At 40.8% G+C, this 26,114-nt stretch overlaps 1 protein-coding gene across 1 annotated transcript; it reads right to left on the bottom strand.

Moving 5' to 3' along the window:
* Nucleotides 1-3,944: 3,944 nt before the first annotated feature.
* On the bottom strand, nucleotides 3,945-23,957 carry LOC124277380. Its single transcript, XM_046713051.1, has 7 exons — nucleotides 23,896-23,957; nucleotides 11,738-11,815; nucleotides 10,874-11,414; nucleotides 7,633-7,716; nucleotides 4,932-5,117; nucleotides 4,131-4,262; nucleotides 3,945-3,997 (listed from the first exon to the last, which is right to left on the bottom strand). Exons 3-7 carry the CDS (start codon nucleotides 11,379-11,381, stop codon nucleotides 3,945-3,947), a joined length of 963 nt encoding a protein of 320 aa, XP_046569007.1. The 5' UTR covers nucleotides 11,382-11,414; nucleotides 11,738-11,815; nucleotides 23,896-23,957.
* Between the last annotated feature and the right edge of the window lie 2,157 nt (nucleotides 23,958-26,114).

Raw genomic sequence — 26,114 nt, 5'->3', positions numbered from 1 at the left:
ACAGGCGTGTATCCAATCACACCTCTACTGTTGATGTTAGAAGGAGACAGGAGGTGTTGCACTATAGCAGTGTTCCCACCATGGCAGGCAAGATGAAGTAAACTTTCACCAGATGTAGACACCAGTGTCAGGTCAGCTTGGTTAGACACAAGGAGGTCAAACACACTTTGATGTCCACTGACAGCTGCCACCATGGCAAGCGTCCATCCAAACTGACCTCTACTGTTGATGTTAGAAGGAGACAGGAGGTGTTGTACTATAGCAGTGTTCCCACCACGGACTGCAAGATGAAGTAAACTATCACCAGATGTAGACACTAGTGTCGGATCAGCTTGGTTTGACACAAGGAGGTCAAACACACTTTGATGTCCATTGACAGCTGCCACCATGGCAGGAGTCCATCCAAGCTGACCTCTACTGTTGATGTTAGAAGGAGACAGGAGGTGTTGTACTATAGCAGTGTTCCCACCACTGCATGCAAGATGAAGTAAACTATCACCAGGTGTATCCAGCAGTGTCAGGTCAGCTTGGTTAGACACAAGGAGGTCAAACACACTTTGATGTCCTTTGACAGCTGCCTTCATGACTGCCGTAACAACCATATCTCCCTCTACTGTTGATGTTAGAAGGAGACAGGAGGTGTTGTACTATAGCAGTGTTCCCACCCTGACTGGCAAGATGAAGTAAACTATCACCAAATGTATCCACCAGTGTCAGGTCAGCTTGGTTGGACACAAGGAGGTCAAACACACTTTGATGTCCTTTGACAGCTGCTACCATTGCTGGTGTCCAGCTATACTCACCTCTACTGTTGATGTTAGAGCGAGACAGGAGGTGTTGTACTATAGCAGTGTTCCCACCACAACAGGCAAGATGAAGTAAACTATCACCAGATGTATCCAACAGTGTCAGGTCAGCGTGCTTGGACACAAGGAGGTCAAACACACTTTGATGTCCACTGACAGCTGAATGCATTGCTGGTGTCCAGCCATACTCACCTCTACTGTTGATGTTAGAGGGAGACAGGAGGTGTTGTACTATAGCAGTGTTCCCACCACGACAGGCAAGATGAAGTAAACTATCACCAGATGTAGCCACCAGTGTCAGGTCAGCTTGGATGGACACAAGGAGGTCAAACACACTTTGATGTCCACTGACAGCTGCCTTCATTGCTGGTGTCCAGCCATGTCTGCCTCTACTGTTGATGTTAGAAGGAGACAGGAGGTGTTGTACTATAGCAGTGTTCCCACCCCCACAGGCAAGATGAAGTAAACTATCACCAGATGTATCCAGCAGTGTCAGGTCAGCTTGGTTGGACACAAGGAGGTCAAACACACTTTGATGTCCTTTGACAGCTGAATGCATTGCTGGTGTCCAACCATGTCTCCCTCTACTGTTGATGTTAGAAGGAGACAGGAGGTGTTGTACTATAGCAGTGTTCCCACCACCACAGGCAAGATGAAGTAAACTATCACCAGATGTAGATACCAGTGTCAGGTCAGCTTGGTTGGACACAAGGAGGTCAAACACACTTTGATGTCCACTGACAGCTGCCTTCATTGCTGATGTTGAGCCATGTCTCCCTCTACTGTTGATGTTAGAGGGAGACAGGAGGTGTTGTACTATAGCAGTGTTCCCACCCTGACAGGAATAATGAAGTAAACTATCACCAGATGTGTCCACCAGTGTCAGGTCAGCGTGCTTGGACACAAGGAGGTCAAACACACTTTGATGTCCTTTGACAGCTGCGTTCATTGCTGGTGTCCTTCCATCCATCCCTCTACTGTTGATGTTAGAGGGAGACAGGAGGTGTTGTACTATAGCAGTGTTCCCACCACCACAGGCAAAATGAAGTAAACTATCACCAAATGTATCCACCAGTGTCAGGTCAGCTTGGTTGAACACAAGAAGGTAAAACACACTTTGATGTCCATTGAGAGCTGCCATCATTGCTGGCGTCAATTCATGTCTCCCTCTACTGTTGATGTTAGAAGGAGACAGGAGGTGTTGTACTATAGCAGTGTTCCCACCCTGACAGGCAAGATGAAGTAAACTATCACCAGATGTAGACACCAGTGTCAGGTCAGCTTGGTTGGACACAAGGAGGTCAAACACACTTTGATGTCCACTGACAGCTGTCTTCATTGTTGGAGTCCATCCATGTCTCCCTCTACTGTTGATGTTAGAGGGAGACAGGAGGTGTTGTACTATAGCAGTGTTCCCACCCTGACACGCAAAATGAAGTAAACTATCACCAGATGTATCCACCAGTGTCAGGTCAGCGTGCTTGGACACAAGGAGGTCAAACACACTTTGATGTCCACTGAAAGCTGCATTCATTGCTGGTGTCTTTCCATCCATCCCTCTGCTGTTGATGTTAGAGGGAGACAGGAGGTGTTGTACTATAGCAGTGTTCCCACCCTGACAGGCAAGATGAAGTAAACTATGACCAAGTGTAGACACTAGTGTCAGGTCAGCTTGGTTGGACACAAGGAGGTCAAACACACTTTGATGTCCACTGAAAGCTGCCTTCATGACTGCTGTCAATCCATGCATACCTCTACTGTTGATGTTAGAGGGAGACAGGAGGTGTTGTACTATAGCAGTGTTCCCACCCTGACAGGCAAGATGAAGTAAACTATCACCAGATGTATCCACCAGTGTCAGGTCAGCTTGGTTTGACACAAGGAGGTCAAACACACTTTGATGTCCACTGACAGCTGCCACCATTGCTGCCGTCCATCCATGTCTCCCTCTCCTGTTGATGTTAGAGGGAGGCAGGAGGTGTTGTACTATAGCAGTGTTCCCACCATGACAGGCAAAATGAAGTAAACTATCACCAGATGTAGACACCAGTGTCAGGTCAGCTTGGTTGGACACAAGGAGGTCAAACACACTTTGATGTCCTTCGACAGCTGCCTCAATTGCCGGAGTCCAGCCATGTTCTCCTCTACTGTTGATGTTAGAGCGAGACAGGAGGCGTTGTACTATAGCAGTGTTCCCACCACGACTGGCAAGATGAAGTAAACTATCACCAGGTGTATCCACCAGTGTCACGTCAGCGTGCTTGGACACAAGGAGGTCAAACACACTTTGATGTCCACTGGCAGCTGCCATCATCGCTGGCGTCCAGCCATGCATCCCTCTACTGTTGATGTTAGAAGGAGACAGAAGATGATTCACGATAGCCTTGTTCCCACCCTGACAGGCAAGATGAATAATTCCATAGCAATATTTATCTTTCACATTCAAGTCTGATATTTTCCGTAGTAACTCAAAACATCTTTCTGATGCTGCATGTGCTGCAACCATGACAGGGGTTCGGCCATTCACATCAGCAGAGTTTATGACATTATCTCCAGGTTTCTTATTTAACAGGATTTTCAAGGATTTTTCCATTCCTGTCTTACAGACCAGATGGAAGATGTTTTGTAACTTCTTGTCTCTAGTGTTAACATCAGCACCTTCCTGGAGCAGATACATGAGAATATCAGAACCGCCATTTTCAGCAGCCTGCAACAAAAGTGTGTTTAGTGTCTGTTGATGATCATGTTTTTCACAACGAGTGAAGAGCCATTTCAATACTGTCACATTGTTGCTATGTGCACAGCCTTCCATACCTTGACTGATCTCCTCTTGAGAGAACTCTTCTCCAGTTGTGTGTTCTACATCTGTAACTAGACATGCATTATGTCCAAGAACAGCCCAGTACAGAAAACATTTTCCTTTCTCTCTTCTGTGAAACCAAAGTTCATCTTTAGAATCAGTTTGATTATGATGATGGTGGTGCTTTGTCCCATCACACTGAAGTTTGTTCAGCAGTTTGAACGCTGTTGTGTCTCGTTTGAGAACAGGATGTGTGACTGATTGAGAAAACTTTCCTTGTTTAATAGAATGTGCAAACCTTGTGGTAAGTAGGTCATCATAATTATCTGAGACATATATCAGATGGAGATGGTCATCAACTGTTGTTTCTTCAACTTTTTCACCTTGTACTCTTTCAAACAGAAAGTCATCACTACAGTTCTTCAAAACAAAGACTGGACTGATATTGAACATAGCACAGGCACAAGCATCAATAATTGAAGAATGGGCAAAGCCAACAGTGTCTCCTCTTGTGAAGAATGTACCTCTCAAACTTTTAGCGGCTTTGTACATGCCTGAACGTGTAGCATTTGGCATCAGGTCTTGAACAGTTTTGACCATCCTGTCCATTTCCTTGTCTTCATCTCCACTGTCTAACGTGGTCAGGTTCAATTTGTCTTCACACAGCAGCATCAGAACCAAAATGGCCGATCTATCATTTCTGTCTTCAAGTAACTGCTTTAGTTCTAACCTAAGATAAAACAGCGGTTCCTTGAATAATGACTTTGCATTTTTAAAAAAGGATGAAAATTCAAAACAAAGTTTACAAATAAGAGGGAATCCAAAGATATTGGAACAGCTTTCTAGCTCACTGTAATCTGGAATATGTTGCACAGAGCAGTCACCACAAGCATGTTTATGTCGTTCAAATATTGACTTTTTCTCTTTGTCAGAAAGCCAATATTTCTTGTGTGTAGTTAAGTCCACTACTGTTTGACCCTTGAACAATTTGAAACCCTCATACTGCAGTTTTGCAAGTCCATCATGGAAATTGTATGATTTTGATGTGAAGACAACATGAATATCCTTTGTTTGAGATTCTTTTAAATTTTGCATTTTCTTTCTGGATTTTCACCAGCATCACTGTTTTCACTCAATTCTGACCTTTTCTCTCTGTTCTCTGCTTTTGTTCTAAATGGGGAGAAGATTGTTCAGAAAGTTTTAACCTGTGAAGTATTAGCAGATACTCCAACTGTACCAAACAAATCATCCACAATCAGAAATACTCTTGAGTAAGTACTAAGACATCGCGGTCAAAGTCAAACTTCTTAAGGCTGTCCACAAACACAACTTCTCGTGACTCCTTTGTCTATACTGTGAACCCAGCATCAGAGCCATTGTTGTCTTGCCTTCTCCTGAAGCACCACAGATAGTCACATGACCAAATTCCTTCAACTTCTGTTTCACTTTTCTGTAGGCTTCAGTTGGAGCAAAAATCTTCCTTGCTTCATCTGTGCGCAAATCAAGGGTATCTGAAGGAATACAAAAACTGTTTACCACACCAGGAAATACTAGGATGTTAACATTAATTGACAAAATAATTACCTATTTCATTGTGGTTGGAACCTTTTAGTCTTTAGGTTTGAGAGATAACAACATCATCTAGAACGCTGCCACAGTACTTTCAACTGAACACTAAACATCTCTTTATTTACTGACAGGTGATTATGGTTGTTGTACTGGTAGTTAATACATGATGAGTGCAAGAAACGTATATATTGTACAAAAATGTTTGTTTATGTCTAAATGAATTGTTCAAGGAAATCAAATAACTAATATACTGAACGACAAAAGAAACATCGTAATATTGGAAATGACATTTAAGTATCAATGGAACATTTGAACCTATTTTTTTTTTAATACCGTATATGACCGTCTATAAGCCGAATTTTGAGGACCAAAAAAGCAGTCTATAGAAGGGGGTCGTCTTATCCATGGGTTACGCTTTTGTCAAACTTTTTTAAAGGGGTAAGAAAACAACATCGTATCACTTCGCGTGAACAAACAACAGAAGACGACTTTGTCAGTAGAGACGTCAAATTTTGCAATTAAACATCACTAGACAAGATTATTTACCTTTTAAGTTATAAGTTGTTTTTGCTGGGCATTGTATTATTTGCAGGGATTAAGATTACCGTGTGTATTTGAGCCGGAAATAGCAATCAGCTGTGCACACGTTTCCCGGCGAACAAGTTCAAACATGCACAATAATACAACAGGATGAATTCTGACGCAGTCATCAGTAAAATATAATACAGAATACTATTATTTAACCCAAAGAAATATATCCTAGCATTATGTAATTTTAATTAGAGTTTTTATGTAAAATACAGTGAGACCTCGGATACCCGGACCCCAGATATCCGGAAACCTCGCCTTCCGGTCAATTTTTAGTAAAAACCAATCTCTTACGTTATAAAAGTGACTGTCTATAACGGATATTCGGTTTCCGTTTCCGGACGGTACATTTTACAAACAAACCGGCTAAATCAACACCAAATTGACTCACCTATCCGCACCGAAGCTTTGATCTACCGCTAACCGTGTGAAGGGAAGTGCGAGAGTCCCACGTGTTTTGACACGAGACATGGTCGGCTAATCCGGATTAATGATAATCAAGGTATTGGTGGTGATTAGAAGGCCTAGCTGACACTGAGTTAACCATTGAGTTCTAACTGTTAAGTTGTTTATTCAGTCAAAGCAATAAAAGTGCAGTGCGTCAATATTCAAGTCAGTCGGTCTTTCAATTGATCACAAATGGCTAGTCAACCTACTAAACGCAAGCGCTACGCAGTGACAGCCAAGGAAAAGAAAGAGATATGTCTTTACGAAGAACAAAATCCCAAAGTAAGCTTTAATAATAGTACGAAGGCCTACTCAGCTACTTTGAGAACAATGGCGACCGTGAAAACCTGGACAAAATGTTGTCCGTCGTGTTGCAAAGGAGGGGCACCCAGTGTAAGCAGTCCTCAATGAAAGACTTTTTCAAAACTGAATAATTGTAAAGGTATAATTGTTTTGTTGTGATGCTGTTTTTGAATGTCCATACATGTACAATAAACGCTTGATGATCATAAACATTTTGGATTTTCCTTGAGGTGTATGAAATCCAAAAATCCAGATATCCGGATATTCAATTATCCGGACGATTTACGTAAAAATGAATGTGTCCGGATATCCGAGGTCTCACTGTACATAAAATCATCACTAAGGTTATAAGGACCCGCATGAACGTGGTAAGCAAAAGTTGTACGCACATGGAATGGGGTAAAATACGGAAGCCATTTAAATTCACACATTTTTACCGATGTTACTGTAAACTAGCAGTCAATGGAAAACGAGGCGGTAATCAGGTCGTGATTGTTGAATGGGGTAAAATAAGCAAGCCAGTTTGTTGCTACAATAAATATGATATTTAGAGAAGCAAAATATATTATGCATTTTCTGTCAACTACACTTCGTTTCGATCCGTGAGTAGACACAATATATAAGACTGTGAATTCTTTGAATAATGTGGACCAAAGTTATAATTATTGGTAACTGCCAGTTGTCTGTGGTCTGTGTTTGCCGCGATTAGGACCCCATCGCGGGGGATCGACTTATGCACGAAACATACCATTTTGACACTGATTTTAAGGGTCAAGTTTGGGGGTTGTCTTATCCATGGTGTCGTCTTATAGACGGTCATTTACGGTATAGGAAAATAAACAGCTTGAGTGACAACTGTCTTCATTCAGACTTGTTCCTAGGTAACCATACACAACATTATTCATTAAGAACTGAATGTCAATTTGGATGGGTTCATCATAGTGTGAATGATTTGAAAGCAATGAAAACCTCCTAGCTTGTGAGGAAAATGGCAAAATTTCACATGATCGATTTGCACAAAAGAATTCCACAGTATGTGAACTTTTCTCTCGGGTCACAGGTGTGTAAACGCCAAATAGTTTTGAACAAGATCCTGACCCTTCCTCCATCAACACTCACCTCTCCCCAGTGTTCCTTGTCCTGCCCCTCCAGTGATGATGTTGAGAGTGTTGGCAACTTGGGCATTCCCTGAACGCTTTTCACCTGTCAACACCAAACAGGAGGAATCATCAGTAACCATGGTAACCATGGAGTTTTCTTTCCACACTGAATAAACTATTTAATACTGTTGCAGAGCTTAAGAGTTTGATGAACATCATTCTAAAGATCCAGCTCAATCGATCTGGTCTTCTCTTGATTATAAAACTTACCAACTGATAACAATAGTTGATGATCAAAACTTGTTCATCATGAATCAGGGTAAGATTCTTCACATTTAGTTCAAGAAGTAGAGACATTCTACTACACTCTGTGAAATCAAAGGGTCTAGCTACTTGTATGCGAGAAAGTTGTTGAGCTGCTCAACAATCATCTGCTTGATTGGCATTAGCTGAAAACAAGGCAGCCCAGAACCTTGTCATTTCAATGCCCTTCCTTAAGGAGGCATATACCAATCTAAACAATGATGTGTATTAAATATAAGAGCATGTACAAACTGAAAGGACAATAGGAAGTTAGGAACCAAATCTGAATCACTGGTAAACAATGATATATATTAAATATCAGAGCATGAAACAAACCAAATCTGAATCACTGGTAAGTATGATAGGAACCAAATCTGAATCACTGGTATCACGATCTCCTAAGTTTACATGGGGCAGTTTTTTCTGTAATTTCTCATTACCAAGATGCATTTTGTGTGAAGTTTGTACTGCAAGAAACTGTGATGTCATATCAGAAACAAAGCCTTGTTTGCAAATGGGTCCAGTATTTATAACATTTGTAACAGAATGGATACAATGGGATTAAATAGCCGCCTTTAGATATACAAGAGGATGTTTTCGAGAAAGAAAATCCTGTTAAACTTGGCATGTGGTAGACATTTGGATATTTAAGTGATTTCATATATTGAACTTCGGACAATATTGCAACCATTTTGAGATTTTTAAAATCAAATCATTACTCCTTTGTAAAAAAGAGGCTAAGAACATCAAATATTTGAACAATATGTCAGTTTCGGTGAAGAAGAGTTTGATATTAAAGCCTGTATTTCTCACTTAAACAAGCCGTTGTGGCAATCAATATTAATTGGTGAAAATAGAAATGTTTCCATTTGAAATTGGAACACAATATTGACAGCTTTGAACAAGTAAAGTAAATAAAAACAGGGTAGAAAGACATCAAGATTAAGTTCCCATGACAAAAATGTCAATCTGAATGAAATTCAAATTACTGTTTGAATCGGTGCTTGATCCAAAATTCCGTGTAATTACACAAATAAGATACCTCAAACAATTCAGTTTTTGTTTATGCATTACATTTTGAATAATGCCCCTAGGAGTATTTTATTTGAAATAAACAAAATCAGGGTGACAAAATGGAGGCCCAGTACAACGTGACACCAAGAATGAAGCATAAAACTTTATAGATGACAACTTCTTGTGTTTGCTTACAGTGGTGTTTCTATGTCGATTGTTACACTGTTATTAGGCAGAAAGTGACTACAAACAAGTGATCATAAGTATACATATATACATAGTATGTTCTGACAAACGGCAGATTAACATTAACAACAGCATGTAATTTAATCACAAGTGGCACATAATTAGATGACTGACTGACTGAGTTGGTTTTACACCGCTTTTAGCAATATTCCAGCAACATCACGGCGGAGGACACCAGACATAATTAGATGAGACCAGGTGGGTATTAATGACAACAAACAGAAAAAGTAATGAAGCCAGTAAACAGGATGGATTAAGTACTTAAAACAGGGTGATAGTGTGCTATGATAGAGTCTCGTAATGTTTTAAACATATTTTATTTCAAGAGAAAGAAAGGTGAATGGCAAACAAGCTCAGTGGGCTTATATAAATGCCTCTCCCGAACACGTACATATTTGCGGAAGCTATCTACAAATCAATTCCCAATAAAGTAATAGAATGGATTGGTACCAATTACAGTTGCTTTGCAATGTTAAACCAAGATGTTTATGATGGGAAACTACTTTAATGTTGATATTATTCATGTGAAGATCAGGAAGTCTACTGGGTGGTTGTTTGTGTGAAAATAATATGCTTTCGGTTTTGTTAGGATTGAAAACGACATTCCAATCTCTAGCCCAATTAACAATTTGTTCTAAGTCATGATTGAGGTAAGTAGCAGTAACATCAGGGTTATCAAAGTCAAAGATGTTTATTGTACAAAAGGCCTCCGGCCCATATACATTGGAGTTATACATATACATTATACATATGGTGCAATAAGTAGTAATTACAGACTGCTTTTTTTGGTCCTCAAAGTTCGGCTTATAGACGGTCATATACGGTAGTGATTCAAACAGCAAATCATGATACAGGCAGTAAATTATGTACAAGTAGTGAAATACGATGGACCTACAAAACTTTTTATCAGATTGTTACGTTTAATAAGAGCATAATTGATATAGTATGACAGCTTTATTATTACATGCTGGTCAGTTGATGAAAGTAGTTTAAATGCTAATGTAGGTGGCTTACATAGATAATATTCAGCCATATATTTCGTACACAAATCTTTATACAAAGGACATACAAGTAAAAAATGGATTTCATTTTCCACATCTATATTACACAATAATAAAAAGGGATGTGTCATCAGCGAATAAATCAATGTTAACAACTAAATCGTTATATCAGGAATAATAATGGGCCTAAAACGGAACCTTGAGGTATTCCTGCATTAACACTGAGGAAATGAGATTGAAATCCATTTATAACAACTTGTTGTTTTCTGTCTTGCAAATAACCATTTCAGTAAAGAGCCTGAAACCCCTATTTTTTCTAGTTTATAAATCAGATCTTCAAACCAAACTTTATATATATATGAGTATCCTGGGTATCTGTAAATCAAGGGTTTGTGATGGCAAAGTTCAATAGCATTCAAAGTTTTTTTTTCGTGGATTCCTGATTTCTCAGTGGATAGGAGACAGGATTTCGACTTAGTTAAACTGGATAAGGAAATTTTGTTGGTGATCTGTGATGGCTGATTTGCTGTCTGTCTTGGCTGTTTGTAGTCACTTTTAGCTACAGTGTATGAATCAACATTGCAACATTGCTCTAGCCTCTATGCAATAAACAAGAAGTTGTCATCCTTACAGTTGTGTTAAAATATTTTACTCCCCAACTTCGAGAATGTTCATCAAACCAACAATGACACCCACCTGTACTCAGAGTGATTGCTTGGTTCTCCAGCTCAAGAACCTCCTCATGCTCAGCTGAACCTGCGAGTACCAAGCGACCTTCATGTTCCTCGTCTGAACTGACTCTGCTGCTACCAGAGTCATCCTCTGCAGTAAGGTATTCCTCATCTGAACTGGATATGTCAACTTCAGAAACAGGCAAGTCACCTCTCAATCTTGATGTGCCCTTGTGACCTTCAGGCTGCCCACTGGATGGGGCCACCCGACCTTCAGGCCGCCCACTGGATGGGGCCACCCGACCTTCAGGCCGCCCACTAGAAGGGGCCACCCGAACTTCAGGCTGCCCACTGGAAAGGGCCACCCGACCTTCAGGCTGCTTACTGGATGGGGCCAACCAACCTTCAGGCTGTTCACTGGATGGGGCCACCAGACCTCCAGGTTGCCCACTGGAAGTGGCCATGTTGTCTTCAGACTTTCGTCTGGAAGTGGCCAAGACCAGATGTCCACTGTCCTTATCGTGGCTGGCCATCACAACTTAGCTTCTTTTGTCAACAAGCACTATCTGTGAAAATAATGGAGTATCTAATTATGCTATAAAACAGACTTGTCACTCATTAATATTTCCATTTTCATTATTATGATAACAAATGAACACAATATGAAGTTAAACCTTATCTGCCAGTGATACAAAATGTTACGACTGAAAAGAACCCTGAAGTCAAATACATCTTTATATTTTTGTCTTATAATCCGAATGAATTCATCATTATATTTTACGCATTTTGGAACTTTATAAAAAGTACAGGATCTGCTTCAGTGAATTTATAACATGACTGTAATGTCTAGACATTTTATAGATTACCAACGTGATTCATATGCACACACATGCCTTATGTGTATATTGTTGTCTCATCGAAGAACTTCATGGCGAAATGAAATGACGTGGAATGATTCTGCTGAATGCTGCAACAAATGAATAAAAACAAAAATAACGTAATTTTTAAAGTAAAATTGATATTTTATACTTATCCTGACTCATGATCTTTGCTTATCTCCCTCTTCTATGCGAATGGTAGTGGAAGACTTGAATCCTTTGTAGTTCCCTAAAGCGGACATAAAAGTACACTCACGCACGAGTTACCTCCCTTTTCCCGCGTAAACAGTCATGTGACCAGCCTTACTTGTCACTCTCTCCTGATTTCCTGCCCATGAACCTGGACCTACTGTGAAATCCAAAGTGTTTCCAACGGGGAGGTTGGGAGGGCTTGTCCTCATGAGTCAGGATAAGTATAAAATATCAATTTTACTTGAAAAATTACATATTTTTCCTTATCCTGACTCATGATCTCTGCTTATAGAATCCTTCGGATTGGTGGTTGGTCAAGCCACTTCCTGGATTCATCAGCTGTCCTTAGATACGTTCTGTATCCCTCCCATGGGAACTGCGTAACGGCATTTCCTAGATCCTGTATTCTTCCAACTTCCATTATAACTCGGGGGACCACTTTCTTGTCTTACTTCCATCTCAGACAAGTTGAATCTTGTAGATTCATATGGCTTCAGATATTCTAGTATCTTTTTCTTACTAGTTATCTATAACAACCCATAGATTATGTTAAGATCTTTATCATAATTGAGTTGCGACCCCTTAATGTACAGGTAAGATCTTTACCCGTACAGTCTTAATCACTCATGCTAGTCTGGCCTAGACTGTGCTCCTGGACTTTCAAACTAATACTTTTCCTTAGTAAAAGTTATCAACAAGTCCACGTGATAAAGGGTGAAATTTCCAACTCAACGCCTTTGTGGAACCGTTAGTTGCTGTGCTACAACGAAAGGCCCAAACTGGTGAATGCCGGAGATGTCTTCGGTGGCTATGTCTCAGAGGTAGTGGTTGGCAAACACCATATCCGACTTCCAAAAGCAGCCCTCCATAATTGATGATATAGAGCAATTTCCATGCAGAGCTAGTGTTGACGCCAGTGGTCTGACTTCGTGTGGGTTGGAAGCTCTTGGAGGTTCTAGTCCTGCTGCTTTGTAGGTTCTCAATGTAACGGCTCTCATCCAGAATGATATTGTCGTTCTTAAGACTTCTACTGATGTCTCTGTAGATACTTGGGATGAATAGGCTTTTGAATTTTCTTCTCCTTGTTTTAGTCTTTTGAAGATATATCTTCAGGGCTCTGACAGGACACAAGGATAAGTCCTGCGCATCCTCTGGTCCGAGGATCGTGAGATAGCGCTGGTGCGATGGAACTGATTCTGGGCAATAAATCCCATCTGAGTTCTAGATGTACTGCAGCATGGTGCCCCGTGTCGAATCTAGTTCGTCCAAAGTCCAGTGCATGTATCAGAGACATTCGAAATGCCGTGGCTAAGGCAAGCAGGAACAGAGTCTTCTGTGTAAGCAACTTGAAGGTAGTCTGTTCTAGAGGTTTGTAGGCATAAGCTTCATGAGATGATGCAGAATTACATTCAGATCCCAGGCGGTGCTCTGAATGTCTCTTGCTGGTCTTCCAGTTTAAAAGATCGCAGCAGAACAAGTAATTCTGGTACTTTCGTCGACTTGATGCCTGACTTCATAGTGATAACTGTACTGATGGCTGCCAGATATGTGGATAATGTCGAACCTTTCAGATGTCTAGTATATCTAAGATGACATAGATATTCCGCCACTTGAGGATGAGTAGCTTTAATAGCTGTGAAGCCTTTCTGCCTTGCATATGTCTCAAACTTCTGCCACTTGTCGTCATACAAGTTACGAGTGGATCTGTGCAATGCTAAGGTTACTGCCTTTGCTGCTCTGGTGGAGTATCCTCTTTCCTTCAGACAGGTTTTGATACGGTCCACATGTGTACCTGGAACAGTATACGGTTCCTGTGGACTTGCTTGGTGTGTGGATTTCTAAGTAGGTTCGGCCATTCTGGTAACTTGAGGGTTGGACTTACGAGATCTTCTATTAGGTCTAGGAACCATGCTCTCGCTGGCCAGTAAGGTGCGACCAAAGACAGTTGTAGAGTCTGCGTCCGTTTAATCTTCAACAGTACTTTCGGTAGTAATATCGGGGGTGGAAACGCGTAAGCGTTTAGTCCTTCCCAAGATATGCTCAGTGCATCTGTTGCCCAGGCTTGAGGATCTGGAACTGGTGAGACAAATGTCTGTAGCTGTTCGTTGAACCTCCTGGCAAACAGGTATATACATGGGGATCCAATTTCCTTTATGATGAGCTGGAATGCTTCTGGATGCAGCATCCATTCCGTAGGTGATGGGTGCAGTGGTCTGGAAAGAGCGTCTGCTAGTACGTTCTTGGCTCCTGGTATATGACACGCCTTTATCCAGATGTTTGCCTCCTCTGTGATGTCAAACAACTGGAAGTGAGCTGAAGTAGGCTTGGCGATCTTGTAGATCCTTGCCGATTTATGGAGAATGCCACTGTAGAGTTGTCCGTATGGACCATCAGCATTCTGTTGATCAGCGAGCTTGACCATGCTCTGTTTTGGACCACTTTCCTGATGCAACTTGATTGATGAGATGTGCACCCCAGCTTGTATCGATGAGTCTACGTAGAGATGTGTGTCGAAGGCCGGCTCTTGTAAATAGGTCCCTCCGCAGACATTCGACATGTGGGTCCACCAAAGCAGGTATCTCTTGAGGTTGTCTGGTAGTGAGATAGGGTCGACGCTGTCCAGATGTTTTGCCAGGAAATGTTGCAGCGGACGTAGTTGCAATATTCCTGTGCGAGTCAAGTCCTGTACTGAGGTTAGTAGACCGAGTAGACATTGCCATGTTCGTAGTGTTAATGGAGACATGACTGCTTGAGGAAATCATGGCTTGTATCTTGACCCAACGATCTTCTGAGACGACAATATGATTCTGCGTTGTGATATATCTTATCCCCAGAAATTGAAGATCTTGTTTTGGTTCCAACTCTTGACTTCATTCGGTTCACCAGCCATCAGCTGTAGTCTGAGTTGACTGGCACTTTGATGAACCTGTATGCCGTCATCCAGGTAAAAGGCACTGCGAGGACTATAGGCTTGGTTATTCGCGTGAATAGCCACGGAGCCGAAGATATTCCAAACGGTAGAATGTTCCATTGGAAGTGCTGACCTCTGAATAGGAATCGTAGATATTTCCTTGATTCCGGATGTATGGGGATGTGCAGATTTGCATCCTGAAGGTCTATGCTGGCCATGTAATCTGCTGGACGGACGAGTAGTTGAATAGGTGGATCATTCTGAACCTGTCTGGTTTCAGTAGATAGTCCTTGTTGAATTTGTGCATGTTGTAAATCAAACTGAATTTCTCTTTGGAATTCTTCTTGGGTACTACGAAAATTGGGGAGTAGAAGACTGGCGTGAGATGATGTTGATCTTTTCTCTCCACCGCATTCTTGATTAGAAGTGAGTTGATGGCTTCTTGCAACTTGTCTGCCTGCTAATCTGCGTAATCGAAGACCATCGGTCTGAGAGTTAACGGCGGTGTGGCCTTGAGCTGCAATCTGTATCCTTCTTGCAGTACTCATCCTCTACTATTCCCCAATTTTCCCAGTACCTTTGTAGACGTCCACTGTCGATGGTTTTAAAAGGAACAGCTGGGGGTGGAAGACTCCAGTCATTCCGAACCCCAATATCAACGTAGAGCTCCTCTGGATCCTCTGGGAGTACGTCCTCTCCCTGTGTTCCCTCTGTAGTTTCCGGATGGGCGAAGAAAGGAACTTTTCCCGCCTGTGAAGCTGGAGTACTTCTTCTCCTTAGCCTTCTGGATGCCGGAATATTTCGACTTGCTGTTGTACTTCTATGAAGTATGATGAATGACGTTGGCTAGAGTATCTATAGACTTAATCATCATGACTTCCCTTGTATTGTGAGTAGCTTCCTTAGCTGCATCATCTATCTCGCCTCCGAAGATAGTAGGCGCCTCCCACGGAGCTCTAAGCAGCAGTTGGGTAAATCTGTCATACCACGAACAAGATGCCAGTAGACCTTGTCTCCGTAAATAATGTGAGACTCTACCGACGAGAGGCCAGATGGTCCGATATAAAGTACTGGTCCTTCTTCTGAGTGAGCAGAGCTGATAGTATCATCCTATCCTCCTCCCAGTGGGGGTTCTGGAACTTGTTAATCAATGCCTCATTGATTGCTCTGGATCTGGCTAAGCCGGAAGAAGCCGATCTTCTTGTCACAGTATCAAGTTGGGCCAACTTCTTATCATCCACTTTGGATATCTTGTTCCGAGAGTTGTTGACTAACTTCATGTTAGTATCTAGATTTGGGGCTTTTATAATCCATGTGATGTAATGGGAATTTCCTCACATTAAAGGATGGCAGATGCTGATTCTTGAACTTGGTCGTTTTCTAAAAAACCGTACATAGGTTAGAAGGTACCTTGGATATAGGTTCAATCGAGGAATAGTCACCGAGTCAAAGTCGTTGTTGCACATCTTATATGTGTAGACTTCATCCACATCCTTAAAAGGAGACTCTAATTTCAATCCATTGGCTATCCAAGCTGTAACCTCTGAGTCTGGGAAGACGAAGTCACCTTGTTCATCAGATAAATCTCGGTCCGTGAGAACTATGCCTCCACGTAATCGCCCTTCTGCGAACCTTGCTTTCAAGAACCTCTATCCTTTGAGTCATCCCTTCGAACCTCCATCTCTAGAATCATCCTTTCGCGAACTTCTATTTCTAAATTCCCTTTGCTTAACGCCTGTCATGTGATTCATCCCTTTGCTAACCTCTGTGTCATGATACATCTCTTCATGAGCCTCTGTCTGGTGAATCATCTCTTCGCGAACCTGTCTCGCGGATGCATCTTTTAGCGAACATCTGTCTCGCGGATCCATCCCTACGAAGTACTCCTCTCGCGAATACTGCCTTTGAAAACTTGGTCCTCGCGAACGCCCATGGGAGATGTGTGATCTCGATCTAGAGTGGCTTGGTCTTGGAGATTGATCCTTAGGTGTTCTCGAGCATTGTGGGTTCGTAGGCGGAGATCTCGAAGTGTTGGTAGCCTTCGCCAGCCTTCCATCTTCTTCCATGATGACAGAGTCATCAGACTGAGATGACCTTCGCGAATGTAGACATTCGCCAACGTAATCTTCCGATGTAGATCTGAGAGGTGTAGCAGGTTCCACGCAGGTCAGAGGGTTTGCGAACATTGTCAGCAGATGAGAGGTTCTGTCGTCGAGCCTTCTTCCTTGAACCTACGCTCCAACATGGCCATCATTTGGTTAGTGAATTGTCTCATGAATTCACCTGGATTGAAGTTCTGTGCTGACTGAAGCTGATGCAGTGTTGATGAAGCATTAAGTGAACGCTGATGAGTTGCAGGAGACGTGTGGCGTGTTGACATACTGGGTCGTGTAGATTTAGACTCCGATCTAGCTACAGATGTTCTCTGCGATGTAGATGAAGACAAAGTCTTCTTCTTACTTTGAACTGGTGTCAACTCCGTCGTAGCAGATCTCTTCTTCAACCCTGTAACAGACGACTGCCCCTGCAACGTACTCGACATAGCACTAGTATTATGAATTTCTGCTGTAGCAAGCAACATACGGTTAGCAGGCTGATCTCCAGATTTATCAGCCGTGACTTGTGATGACTTCCTCACCCGATCCATGGCACGTCTATAGATATAAGACAAATATTGATTAAATTGTAAATTTGATAAACCAATGCAATATGTACAACGCAAGGTGGAAGAACATCGCTTAATGCACAAAGGGCATGGGAAGGATCAGCCACGGCTAGCCTGTGCCTGCAAACACTGCAACATTTCATGAAATGTAAACAAGTTACATCACAATGAAAATATGTCACAAATACAATTAATTTCTTCAATTTGTTTACATATAATACAAGTTAAATATAGCCAAATACCATACCGAGCGTAATTTTAATAAATAGGATCTAAATAAAAAGGATATAATGCCGTATACGGGACTCCAGTGCTCGCCCAACCATTCGCTTGGGCAAAAAGGGAGAGAGTGACAAGTGAGGCTGGTCACATGACTGCGCGGAAAAGGGCAAAAGGGTGGTAACTCGTGGGTGAGTGTACTCTTACGTCTGTTTTAGGGAACTACAAAGGATTCAAGTGTTCCACTACCATTCGCATAGGAAAGGGAGACAAGCATAGATCATGAGTCAGGATAAGGAAAAATAACATATTTACTAAGTATAAATAAAAAACAAAAAGAACTATTCAAGTTGTTGCATGTCCTTAACAATGAAGGGAGGTAACTCATCGTGGCAGTGCCTACGGTAGCTGATGAAAGTTGTCTAATCCGAACTACTTTACAATCCGGACAAATGAGGCAGTTCCAGGCCAGTCCGTAATAGACAGATTCCACTTTAACTAGAGACAGTTTCTCAATTGGTCATGTGACTGTTTCAGGTTTTCCCCATTGGTGTATAGCTTCATTGGTCACCCAAGATAGCACATATGACAGCTAAATCTTATTTTATCAATGTCCACCATTGATTTAGTTACTTTCAACTGAACTCTAAACATCTCTTTATTTACTGACAGGTGATTATGGTTGTTGTACTGGTAGTTGATACATGATGAGTGCAAGTAACGTATATGACCGTCCATAAGCCGAATTTTGAGGACCAAAAAAAGCAGTCTGTATAAGGGGGTCGTCTTATCCATGAGTTACGCTTTCGTCAAACTTTTTTCAAGGGGTAAGAAAACAACATCGTATCACTTCGCGTGAACAAACAACAGAAGACGACTTTGTCAGTAGAGACGTCAAATTTGCTATTAAACATCACTAGACAAGATTATTTACCTTTTAAGTTACTAGTATAAGTTGTTTTTGCTGGGCATTGTATTATTTGCAGGGATTAAGATTACCGTGCGTATTTGTCTCGTACACAAAGCCGGAAATAGCAATCAGCTGTGCACACGTTTCCCGGCGAACAAGTTCAAACATGCACAATAATATAACGGGACGAATTCTGACGCAGTCATCAGTAAAATATAATACAGAACACCATTATTTAACCCAAAGAAATATACCCTAGCATTGTGTAATTTTAGTTACAGTTTTTGCTCTATAAATTAATTAAGATTACCGTGTGTATTTGAGCTGGAAATAGCAATCAGCTGTGCACGTTTCCCGGCGAACAAGTTCAAACATGCACAATAATATAACGGGATGAATTCTGACGCAGTCGTCAGTAAAATATAATACAGAATACTATTATTTAACCCAAAGAAATATATCCTAGCATTGTGTAATTTTATTTACAGTTTTTATGTAAAATATACTTCGTTTCGATCCGTAAGTAGACACAATATATATGACAATGAATTCTTTGAGTAATGTGGACCAAAGTTATAATTATTGGTAACTGCCAGTTGTCTGTGGTCTGTGTTTGCCGCGATTAGGACCCATCGCGGGGGATCGACTTATGCACGAAACATAACATTTTGACACTGATTTTAAGGGTCAAGTTTGGGGGTCGTCTTATAGACGGTCATATATGGTAGACAACAAAGAGCAATCAATCAACATATTGGTGGTTAATCCTTTGATGGAAGGACATTGTTTTTTTACACAGGCACTTTACGACAGTATTCAGTGTAAGTTACCTTTTGACAAATCTGCTGTGCAAGTTAAATGTTATTAATCAATCAGCATGTTATCAGTCAATCCTTTGAACGATACTTGTTTTTTTAACTCAGCTGATAATTACTCTTGCTGCATTTCCATGCACATATTACATAACATGTAATACATTTGCCACATCAGACCTTTATTTATCATGTTGAGTATATACTCCAGACATGAGAAATGCTACATGGAAACCTTTGTTGGGTAGTCTGAGTGGTGCTACCAGACTACCACTAATTATACTTGTTATAAAATCATTAACTGACCACCCAGTGAATGATGACATATAACGTGTAGGTTTATGTCATGAAACATTGGCTACAGCAAGGGAGTATTAGTTGCTGTACTGCATGCAAATTTAATTTCCTAAAAAACTAATGGGTCAACGCTGTTTTAAGGATACGAACAGAACTTCATTGTTGCATAAGAAATACATATAAGCATTTGCTGTACACTAAAAAGTTAAAAACTGTATACTGGTATTTACCTAAGTAAATTTTCAGAATTTTCCAGCAATGGCAAAGTGAGGTTTGATTTAGTTGACAGATTCAAATAAATCAAATGTGTTTTTAATATCATAGGTCAATAGACATCACATTCAAGATTGTTATATGACATGATTATATATTGAGGTGAAAACACAAAAACAGGATCAAATAGGATCAGTCATCATACCATCCAGAAAATCAAAACAGAAAAGCATACACTGCTGGAATACTTTATTACAATCTCACAATAATTAGTGCTGGAATGATACATCAAACTATCGATAGATTGCAATTGTTAAACTTGAGTCTCTGATAGCAATTACGATGGTTGAAACGAAAAACTATCGATGCATCGATAATATGTGTGACTATCGATACTTTAGTAATTGACTTCCGCTGATAAACTCGCAGAGCAAAATACAAGAAGTACCAGATTCGTTCACAGTTATCTGCCCCTGTTACTTCTTAAACTAACATGGCAGCAAACAGCGCTTGTGTTTGAAATTGTGAATAACAATAGGTTTAAGTTTTAACTGTTTACTTGATCTGGGTGTCTTGTCAGTTAAAAGAGACTGAAACTACTTCAACTTGTATTTATTTTATACAAACTATACATTCATTTGGGAAATGACTTCAAATGAGACAATTTAAGGAGAAAAAAACCATATTGCAATGCAAAAGTTGGTCTCAATAGACTATTGCTATCGAAGTAGTTGTTTCCCCCCTCAATAGTCACCACTACAAATAATACCAGGGGTAAGTTCAAATAACGGCTTCAACGCCAACAACAACCAACACCTAAAACAACATATCAGTAGACAACCTGAAACGTCAACGGTGAAACTTCTAAAGCGGATACATCCATGTATAAGAAAATCCGAAAAAGTCTACCCAGCTGGGATACTTTACTACAATCAGATAATAACTGCTGGGGGCATTTTCAAATAACGGCATCTGATGTGAAGCCACCCTTCGTAATGTCACACTGTTTAGGTTGAAGAAACTGTGCCAATGTGGACCGTTACCCAGTCCCCATGTACGTCACGGTCGAGGGAGGGGCGGTGGGGTAGCCTAGGGGTTACAGCATTTGCTTTCGTCATGCTGAAGACCGGGTTCGATTCTCCACATGGGTACAATGTGTGAAGCTCAATTCTTGTGTCCCCCGCTGTGATATTGCTGGAATATTGCTAAAAGTGATGTAAAACCAAACTCAGTCAGTCAGTGTTGTCTCTTAGATTTTGTTATGACCATCAAGTCTGTTCAGTTTCATTTGTCCTGGACCCATATATAGTTTACGTACGCCGAGATGAACCAAATTTTGAGGATAAAAAAAGTTGTCCGTGAAAGGAGTCGGCTTAAGTTATCTAAAGTTTACAAATTCATCAAACTAATTTTTCTGGTGGTAAAAAACCCGACAATGTATCGTTTTGTGTGAACGGACAAGAGAAAAAGACTTGTCGGATAAAGACGTCAAATGTTGATTTAAAAACATTGAAACCTTTTAATGGTAATGTTATGGTATGTATGCCATTGTTGAATTCCCTTGAGATGCTCTGAATTTTCACATGGTTATCAGCATTCAGTTAACGCTTCAACTTCATTGTCTTGTGATTGTACTGATTTTTTCAAGGTAGTTCCTGTGTCTCTTTGTGAAATGTGAAACATACTTGCCAATGCCCTGCAACTGGGGCTTGAAACGCAAAACACTGTCATCAGGGTATATATTTTCACTGACAGGGTTTAAGCTCTATATAAAAGGATGATATAGTTCTAAGTGACAATATATACCATGTATACATTGCAGTTTTCACGCGAATAAGCGTCTCAAACAAATCCGTCAGATTAGCCCGACGGTCCGTGGAAGTCTACAACCCGACTGTATATTTCACAATGACCTTGATTGAAGTTGTCATATGTAGCACGTCACACTTGTTTGCTGTTTATAAATTTTCGCTTTTTTAATAATTTCAATGCCAGTTATAAGAAATGTTAAATCTGAAATGTGTTTTAATTTTATTCTATGGGTCCTGTGAATTTTCAGTGGGTCAGACAGACATCTGAAACTCACAGGACCCAATGTTATGTTACTTTGAAACACCATTCATGAACACTGCCTTGGTGCCAGTTTTATTTATGTAGCAAGCCCCCTGTGTGTCAACGTTCATTTTCTTCAAACATTTTTGGAAGAGATACTGTTTACTGAGACAAAAATGCATTTGGAACGGGCATGGACATTATAGTAAAACAATGAAGGTCAATGATCATGATCGATATTTGTTACTTTAGATAAGAAAAAAAGGTACACATGCATTATACCAGATACCTGCCTGCCATAGTTAATTAGGTCACGTGATGCGAGCGCGGAAAGGTGAAAAAAATAAAATAACTGAGACGAAAATAACCCTAACCCTAACTTAACCCGGTGTTGTCCCACGAGGGCCTAAAATTATTCAATTAGGTAGGTACAGTTCATTAGGCTATGTGGGACTTCATGCCTCACTGGTTTTATGGGATTACGATGGATTATTGCTGGACTGGTCCATTATTGACCACAGAAGGGTGAATCATAAGAAACAACAAAATCAAATATGATTGTGAAATGTTTATTTTAACAGTGATTTATCATTTCTGTATTACTGGTTTTATTGGATAAGGTGGACTGACCACAGGAATCATAACAACATATTATTAGGTATTATGTTATCACCACAAAATCTGTATTATTTAGCATATTATCACAGGTGACAAAGTGATATGTTTATGTTTATTGTTATTCACTGTTCCCAAACACCAAGTAAAGTGGGATACTGAGTCTGTGTAGTACAGGACAATGATGGTGCCAGTGTTTAGCCTGGTCTTGGCTCACAGCAAGCCCTGGTCAACTTGCTACATAGCGGCGTCTCCTTGCTGGTTCATGTGTATGACCTCTCTTTTGTCAGTCTCACTTCGGTCCTGGACTGCTCACGCTTGATCTGAGCTTCATAAAGTCAAATATGTCTAATCTATAGCAAGTTTCAGCCTTCTCATGTTGGTTGGAGAAGGAAACTGATTAATATCCACTTCATGTAAATACTCCTCCAGCAATAATAGATCTAATCTTATTAAGATTAACAGTAGGTAAGTGCTTTCATCTATCAAACCTTAATGTTTTCACAGTAGACAAGTCTCATTACTAAATAAACTAACCTAACATAGTGACCCCGTCCACTGATCAGCCTCTCCAACTCTTGTCTCACGCCCCCAAATACCTTATTAATTATGTCATGTGGGCAAACTGTAATTAGGCCTTGTGGGATTTATTAGGTGTGAATTTTAGGCCTCAAGGACTGTCACCCTAACCCTAACCCTGCTAGGTATCCGGTATAATACATTCTAGCCGGAACACCCCCAAAAAAAACAAAAACAAACAAACAACAACCCCCAAAAAACGGGCAAAAAACACACAAAACAACAAAACAAACAACAACCCAAAACAAAAACAGAACTTAAAACTTGAATAAGTACCTTTGGCAACTACACAAATACCAAATGTTATTTCAGTTTAAACAAAAGTGGCCTAGTTATGACTACAACAGATTTTTCAATATGGCTGCTCATATTTAGTTTCCGTGTTCAGTTTCATGTCCTGAGAAAGGAGGTCGGTGGAAATTAGATCGGTAATATTTCATTATTGCAAATATAGAAACTAGAATCTGTATGCCGAGTTTCATTTCCTGAAAAGGACACCAGAAATGGGATTCAAATGTTGTTCGTTCGTTGGGAGGCGACCCTGGGCGGGGTTGTCTTCAACCGACATTACAGAACATTTCAAAGTTTTCTGTCTGCCACTTCTCAGTCTCAGCTCGGTCACTAGCCAATAATCTTCGCCATACAGATTCCAAATCCATTGTAAACATTACCAGTTGATTACACACGTTAGTGAACCTACTCACGGTACAAGACTTCACGAAATACGTTGAAAATCTTCAGGATGTGTCGAAGTGCTGTTGTCGTCTGTTGCTAAGGGCGGTTGACAGCGACACTCCCGGCCCAAAGGTCGTCTGCCATCCTACTTTCACTTTCGATTTCAATGTCTGGAAGATCTAACGCAAAAAACGAGTTTACTTCCCGTCTCAAGTCTAATCCCATCACATGGATGCCTCGAGTTTTTATCGCCATATTCAATATTGATTTACAGGCTCGCTTATTACCAGGGATAATCTACAACTATTTACAGAAACCTTGAAAATGGAAATACCAGAGCTATTTATAGCCACGTCCCGCAGTGTATGTAAATAATGAATTCCATTGGTTATTTTAACACGTCATCATTCCATTCGTAACTACTCGGGTCATTCCGGCAGGTAGGTCACGGAAAGAGGCGAGTAGTTACGAATGGCCATCATTCGTGACCAACTCGTGTTATTCCGGTTCCATTCGTGACCAACTCGTGGTATAGTGTTATTCCGAAAAGCCGAATAAAATGGAATAGCGTATATCTTCTTGAACGTCATTGTATTTTGCTGGTTTTGTCGTCACCTTGGACCAGACCTTATATTGCGCAGAGACAAGCCAATACTTCAAAAGGACTTTCCTGGCATGTCGAAAAACAAAGTAACATGATTATTGGACGAAAATCGATTTTTATATAATAACGCGCCATTTCTTAAAACCTACATCGGTGCGTGTTTCATGCTGAGGTTATATTGTTTATTGTTTATAGCAGGGAGACTATATATGTTGTAGATTATCCCTGTTTAGAGCAGGAGACTATATATATGTTGTAGATTATCCATGTTTAGAGAGCAGGAGACTATATATGTTGTAGATTATCCCTGTTTAGAGCAGGGGAGACTATATATATGTTGTAGATTATCCTGTTTAGAGCAGGGAGACTATATGTTGTAGATTATCCCTGTTTTAGAACAGGAGACTATATATGTTGTAGATTATCCTGTTTAGAGCAGGAGACTATATATGTTGTAGATTATCCCTGTTTGAGACTATATATGTTGTAGATTATCCCTGTTTGAGACTATATATGTTGTAGATTATCCCTGTTTAGAGCAGGAGACTATATATGTTGTAGATTATCCTGTTCAGAGCCAGTATTCCAGCTATGGGCGGCAGCCTGTAAATAATCGAGTCTGGACCAGACGATCCAGTGATTAATAGCACAATTTGAAATAGATGACATTCATGTGGGCTTGCCCACTATTCGTTCCCGCTAGGCTTATGGAAAGCATTCGATAGCTGAATGTATTGGTATAGTTTAACGCCGCACTCAGCAATTTTCCAGTTCTATGGCGGCGGTCTGGAAATAATCGAGTCTGGACCACACAATCCAGTGATCAACAGTATGAACATCTACGCATTAGGGATCCGACGACATGTGCCAACCAAGTCAATGCTCCTTCGACCACCTCCAGCCGAACCCGTAATGATCTGGGTTAGGATTGGTCTTCGCTCCATGCTTGTCGTAAGAGGCGATTAATACAACGGGATCGGGTGCGCCTCAGGAAATATGGAATTTACAAGGGTCTTACAGTCCCTTAAACCACCAGGGAAAGTAATGTCTATTGTTCTTTGAAGTGTTTTATTAGCATAACTGATTAACTGACCTAGGGCAATTATTTCTATTTAAAAACACACATAAAATTGTACTTATTTTGATAATCTTCATCATGCCTAGTACTTTACACGCGTAGTAAATAAGTATGCCCTCGTGGCGTAAGCCATTTAATCACCCTCACTACGGTAGTTATTTAAATAACTACCTTGTAAGGGTGATTAACCTATACGTACACCCTCTCAAAACACTGTGTAACTAATAGTAGGACTAGCCAGCATAACTCGGGTTGACAAACGAAAGGCCACCCTCCATGCACATGTCTAGGCGGTGATGCGTGGCATTGCGCATAGGACCCAGGTCACATTGTTAAGCAACCTTTTTCACGGAGAGTCCTTGGATGGGTGACCGTGTCTGGAGTTTCTACGACTTCAGCCCTGCCCCACAACGAAGCACATATGACACGTGTTGCCTCACCTTGGGCACGTCTGTTTGTCAAAATTGCCTCAGTTCAACCAGCAGTTATTGGGTACCCGGTGGGATAAGTCATATGACTGTTAACTTTGTAGGGCCTCACATCTCGGGTTATCCGAGGAAATAATG

Source organism: Haliotis rubra, unplaced genomic scaffold (assembly GCF_003918875.1).
Source record: "Haliotis rubra isolate DU_JTF1 unplaced genomic scaffold, ASM391887v1 Scf2202, whole genome shotgun sequence".
In the NCBI taxonomy this organism is placed as follows: Eukaryota; Metazoa; Mollusca; class Gastropoda; order Lepetellida; family Haliotidae; genus Haliotis; species Haliotis rubra.
This window is presented reverse-complemented; position numbering and strand designations above follow the sequence as displayed.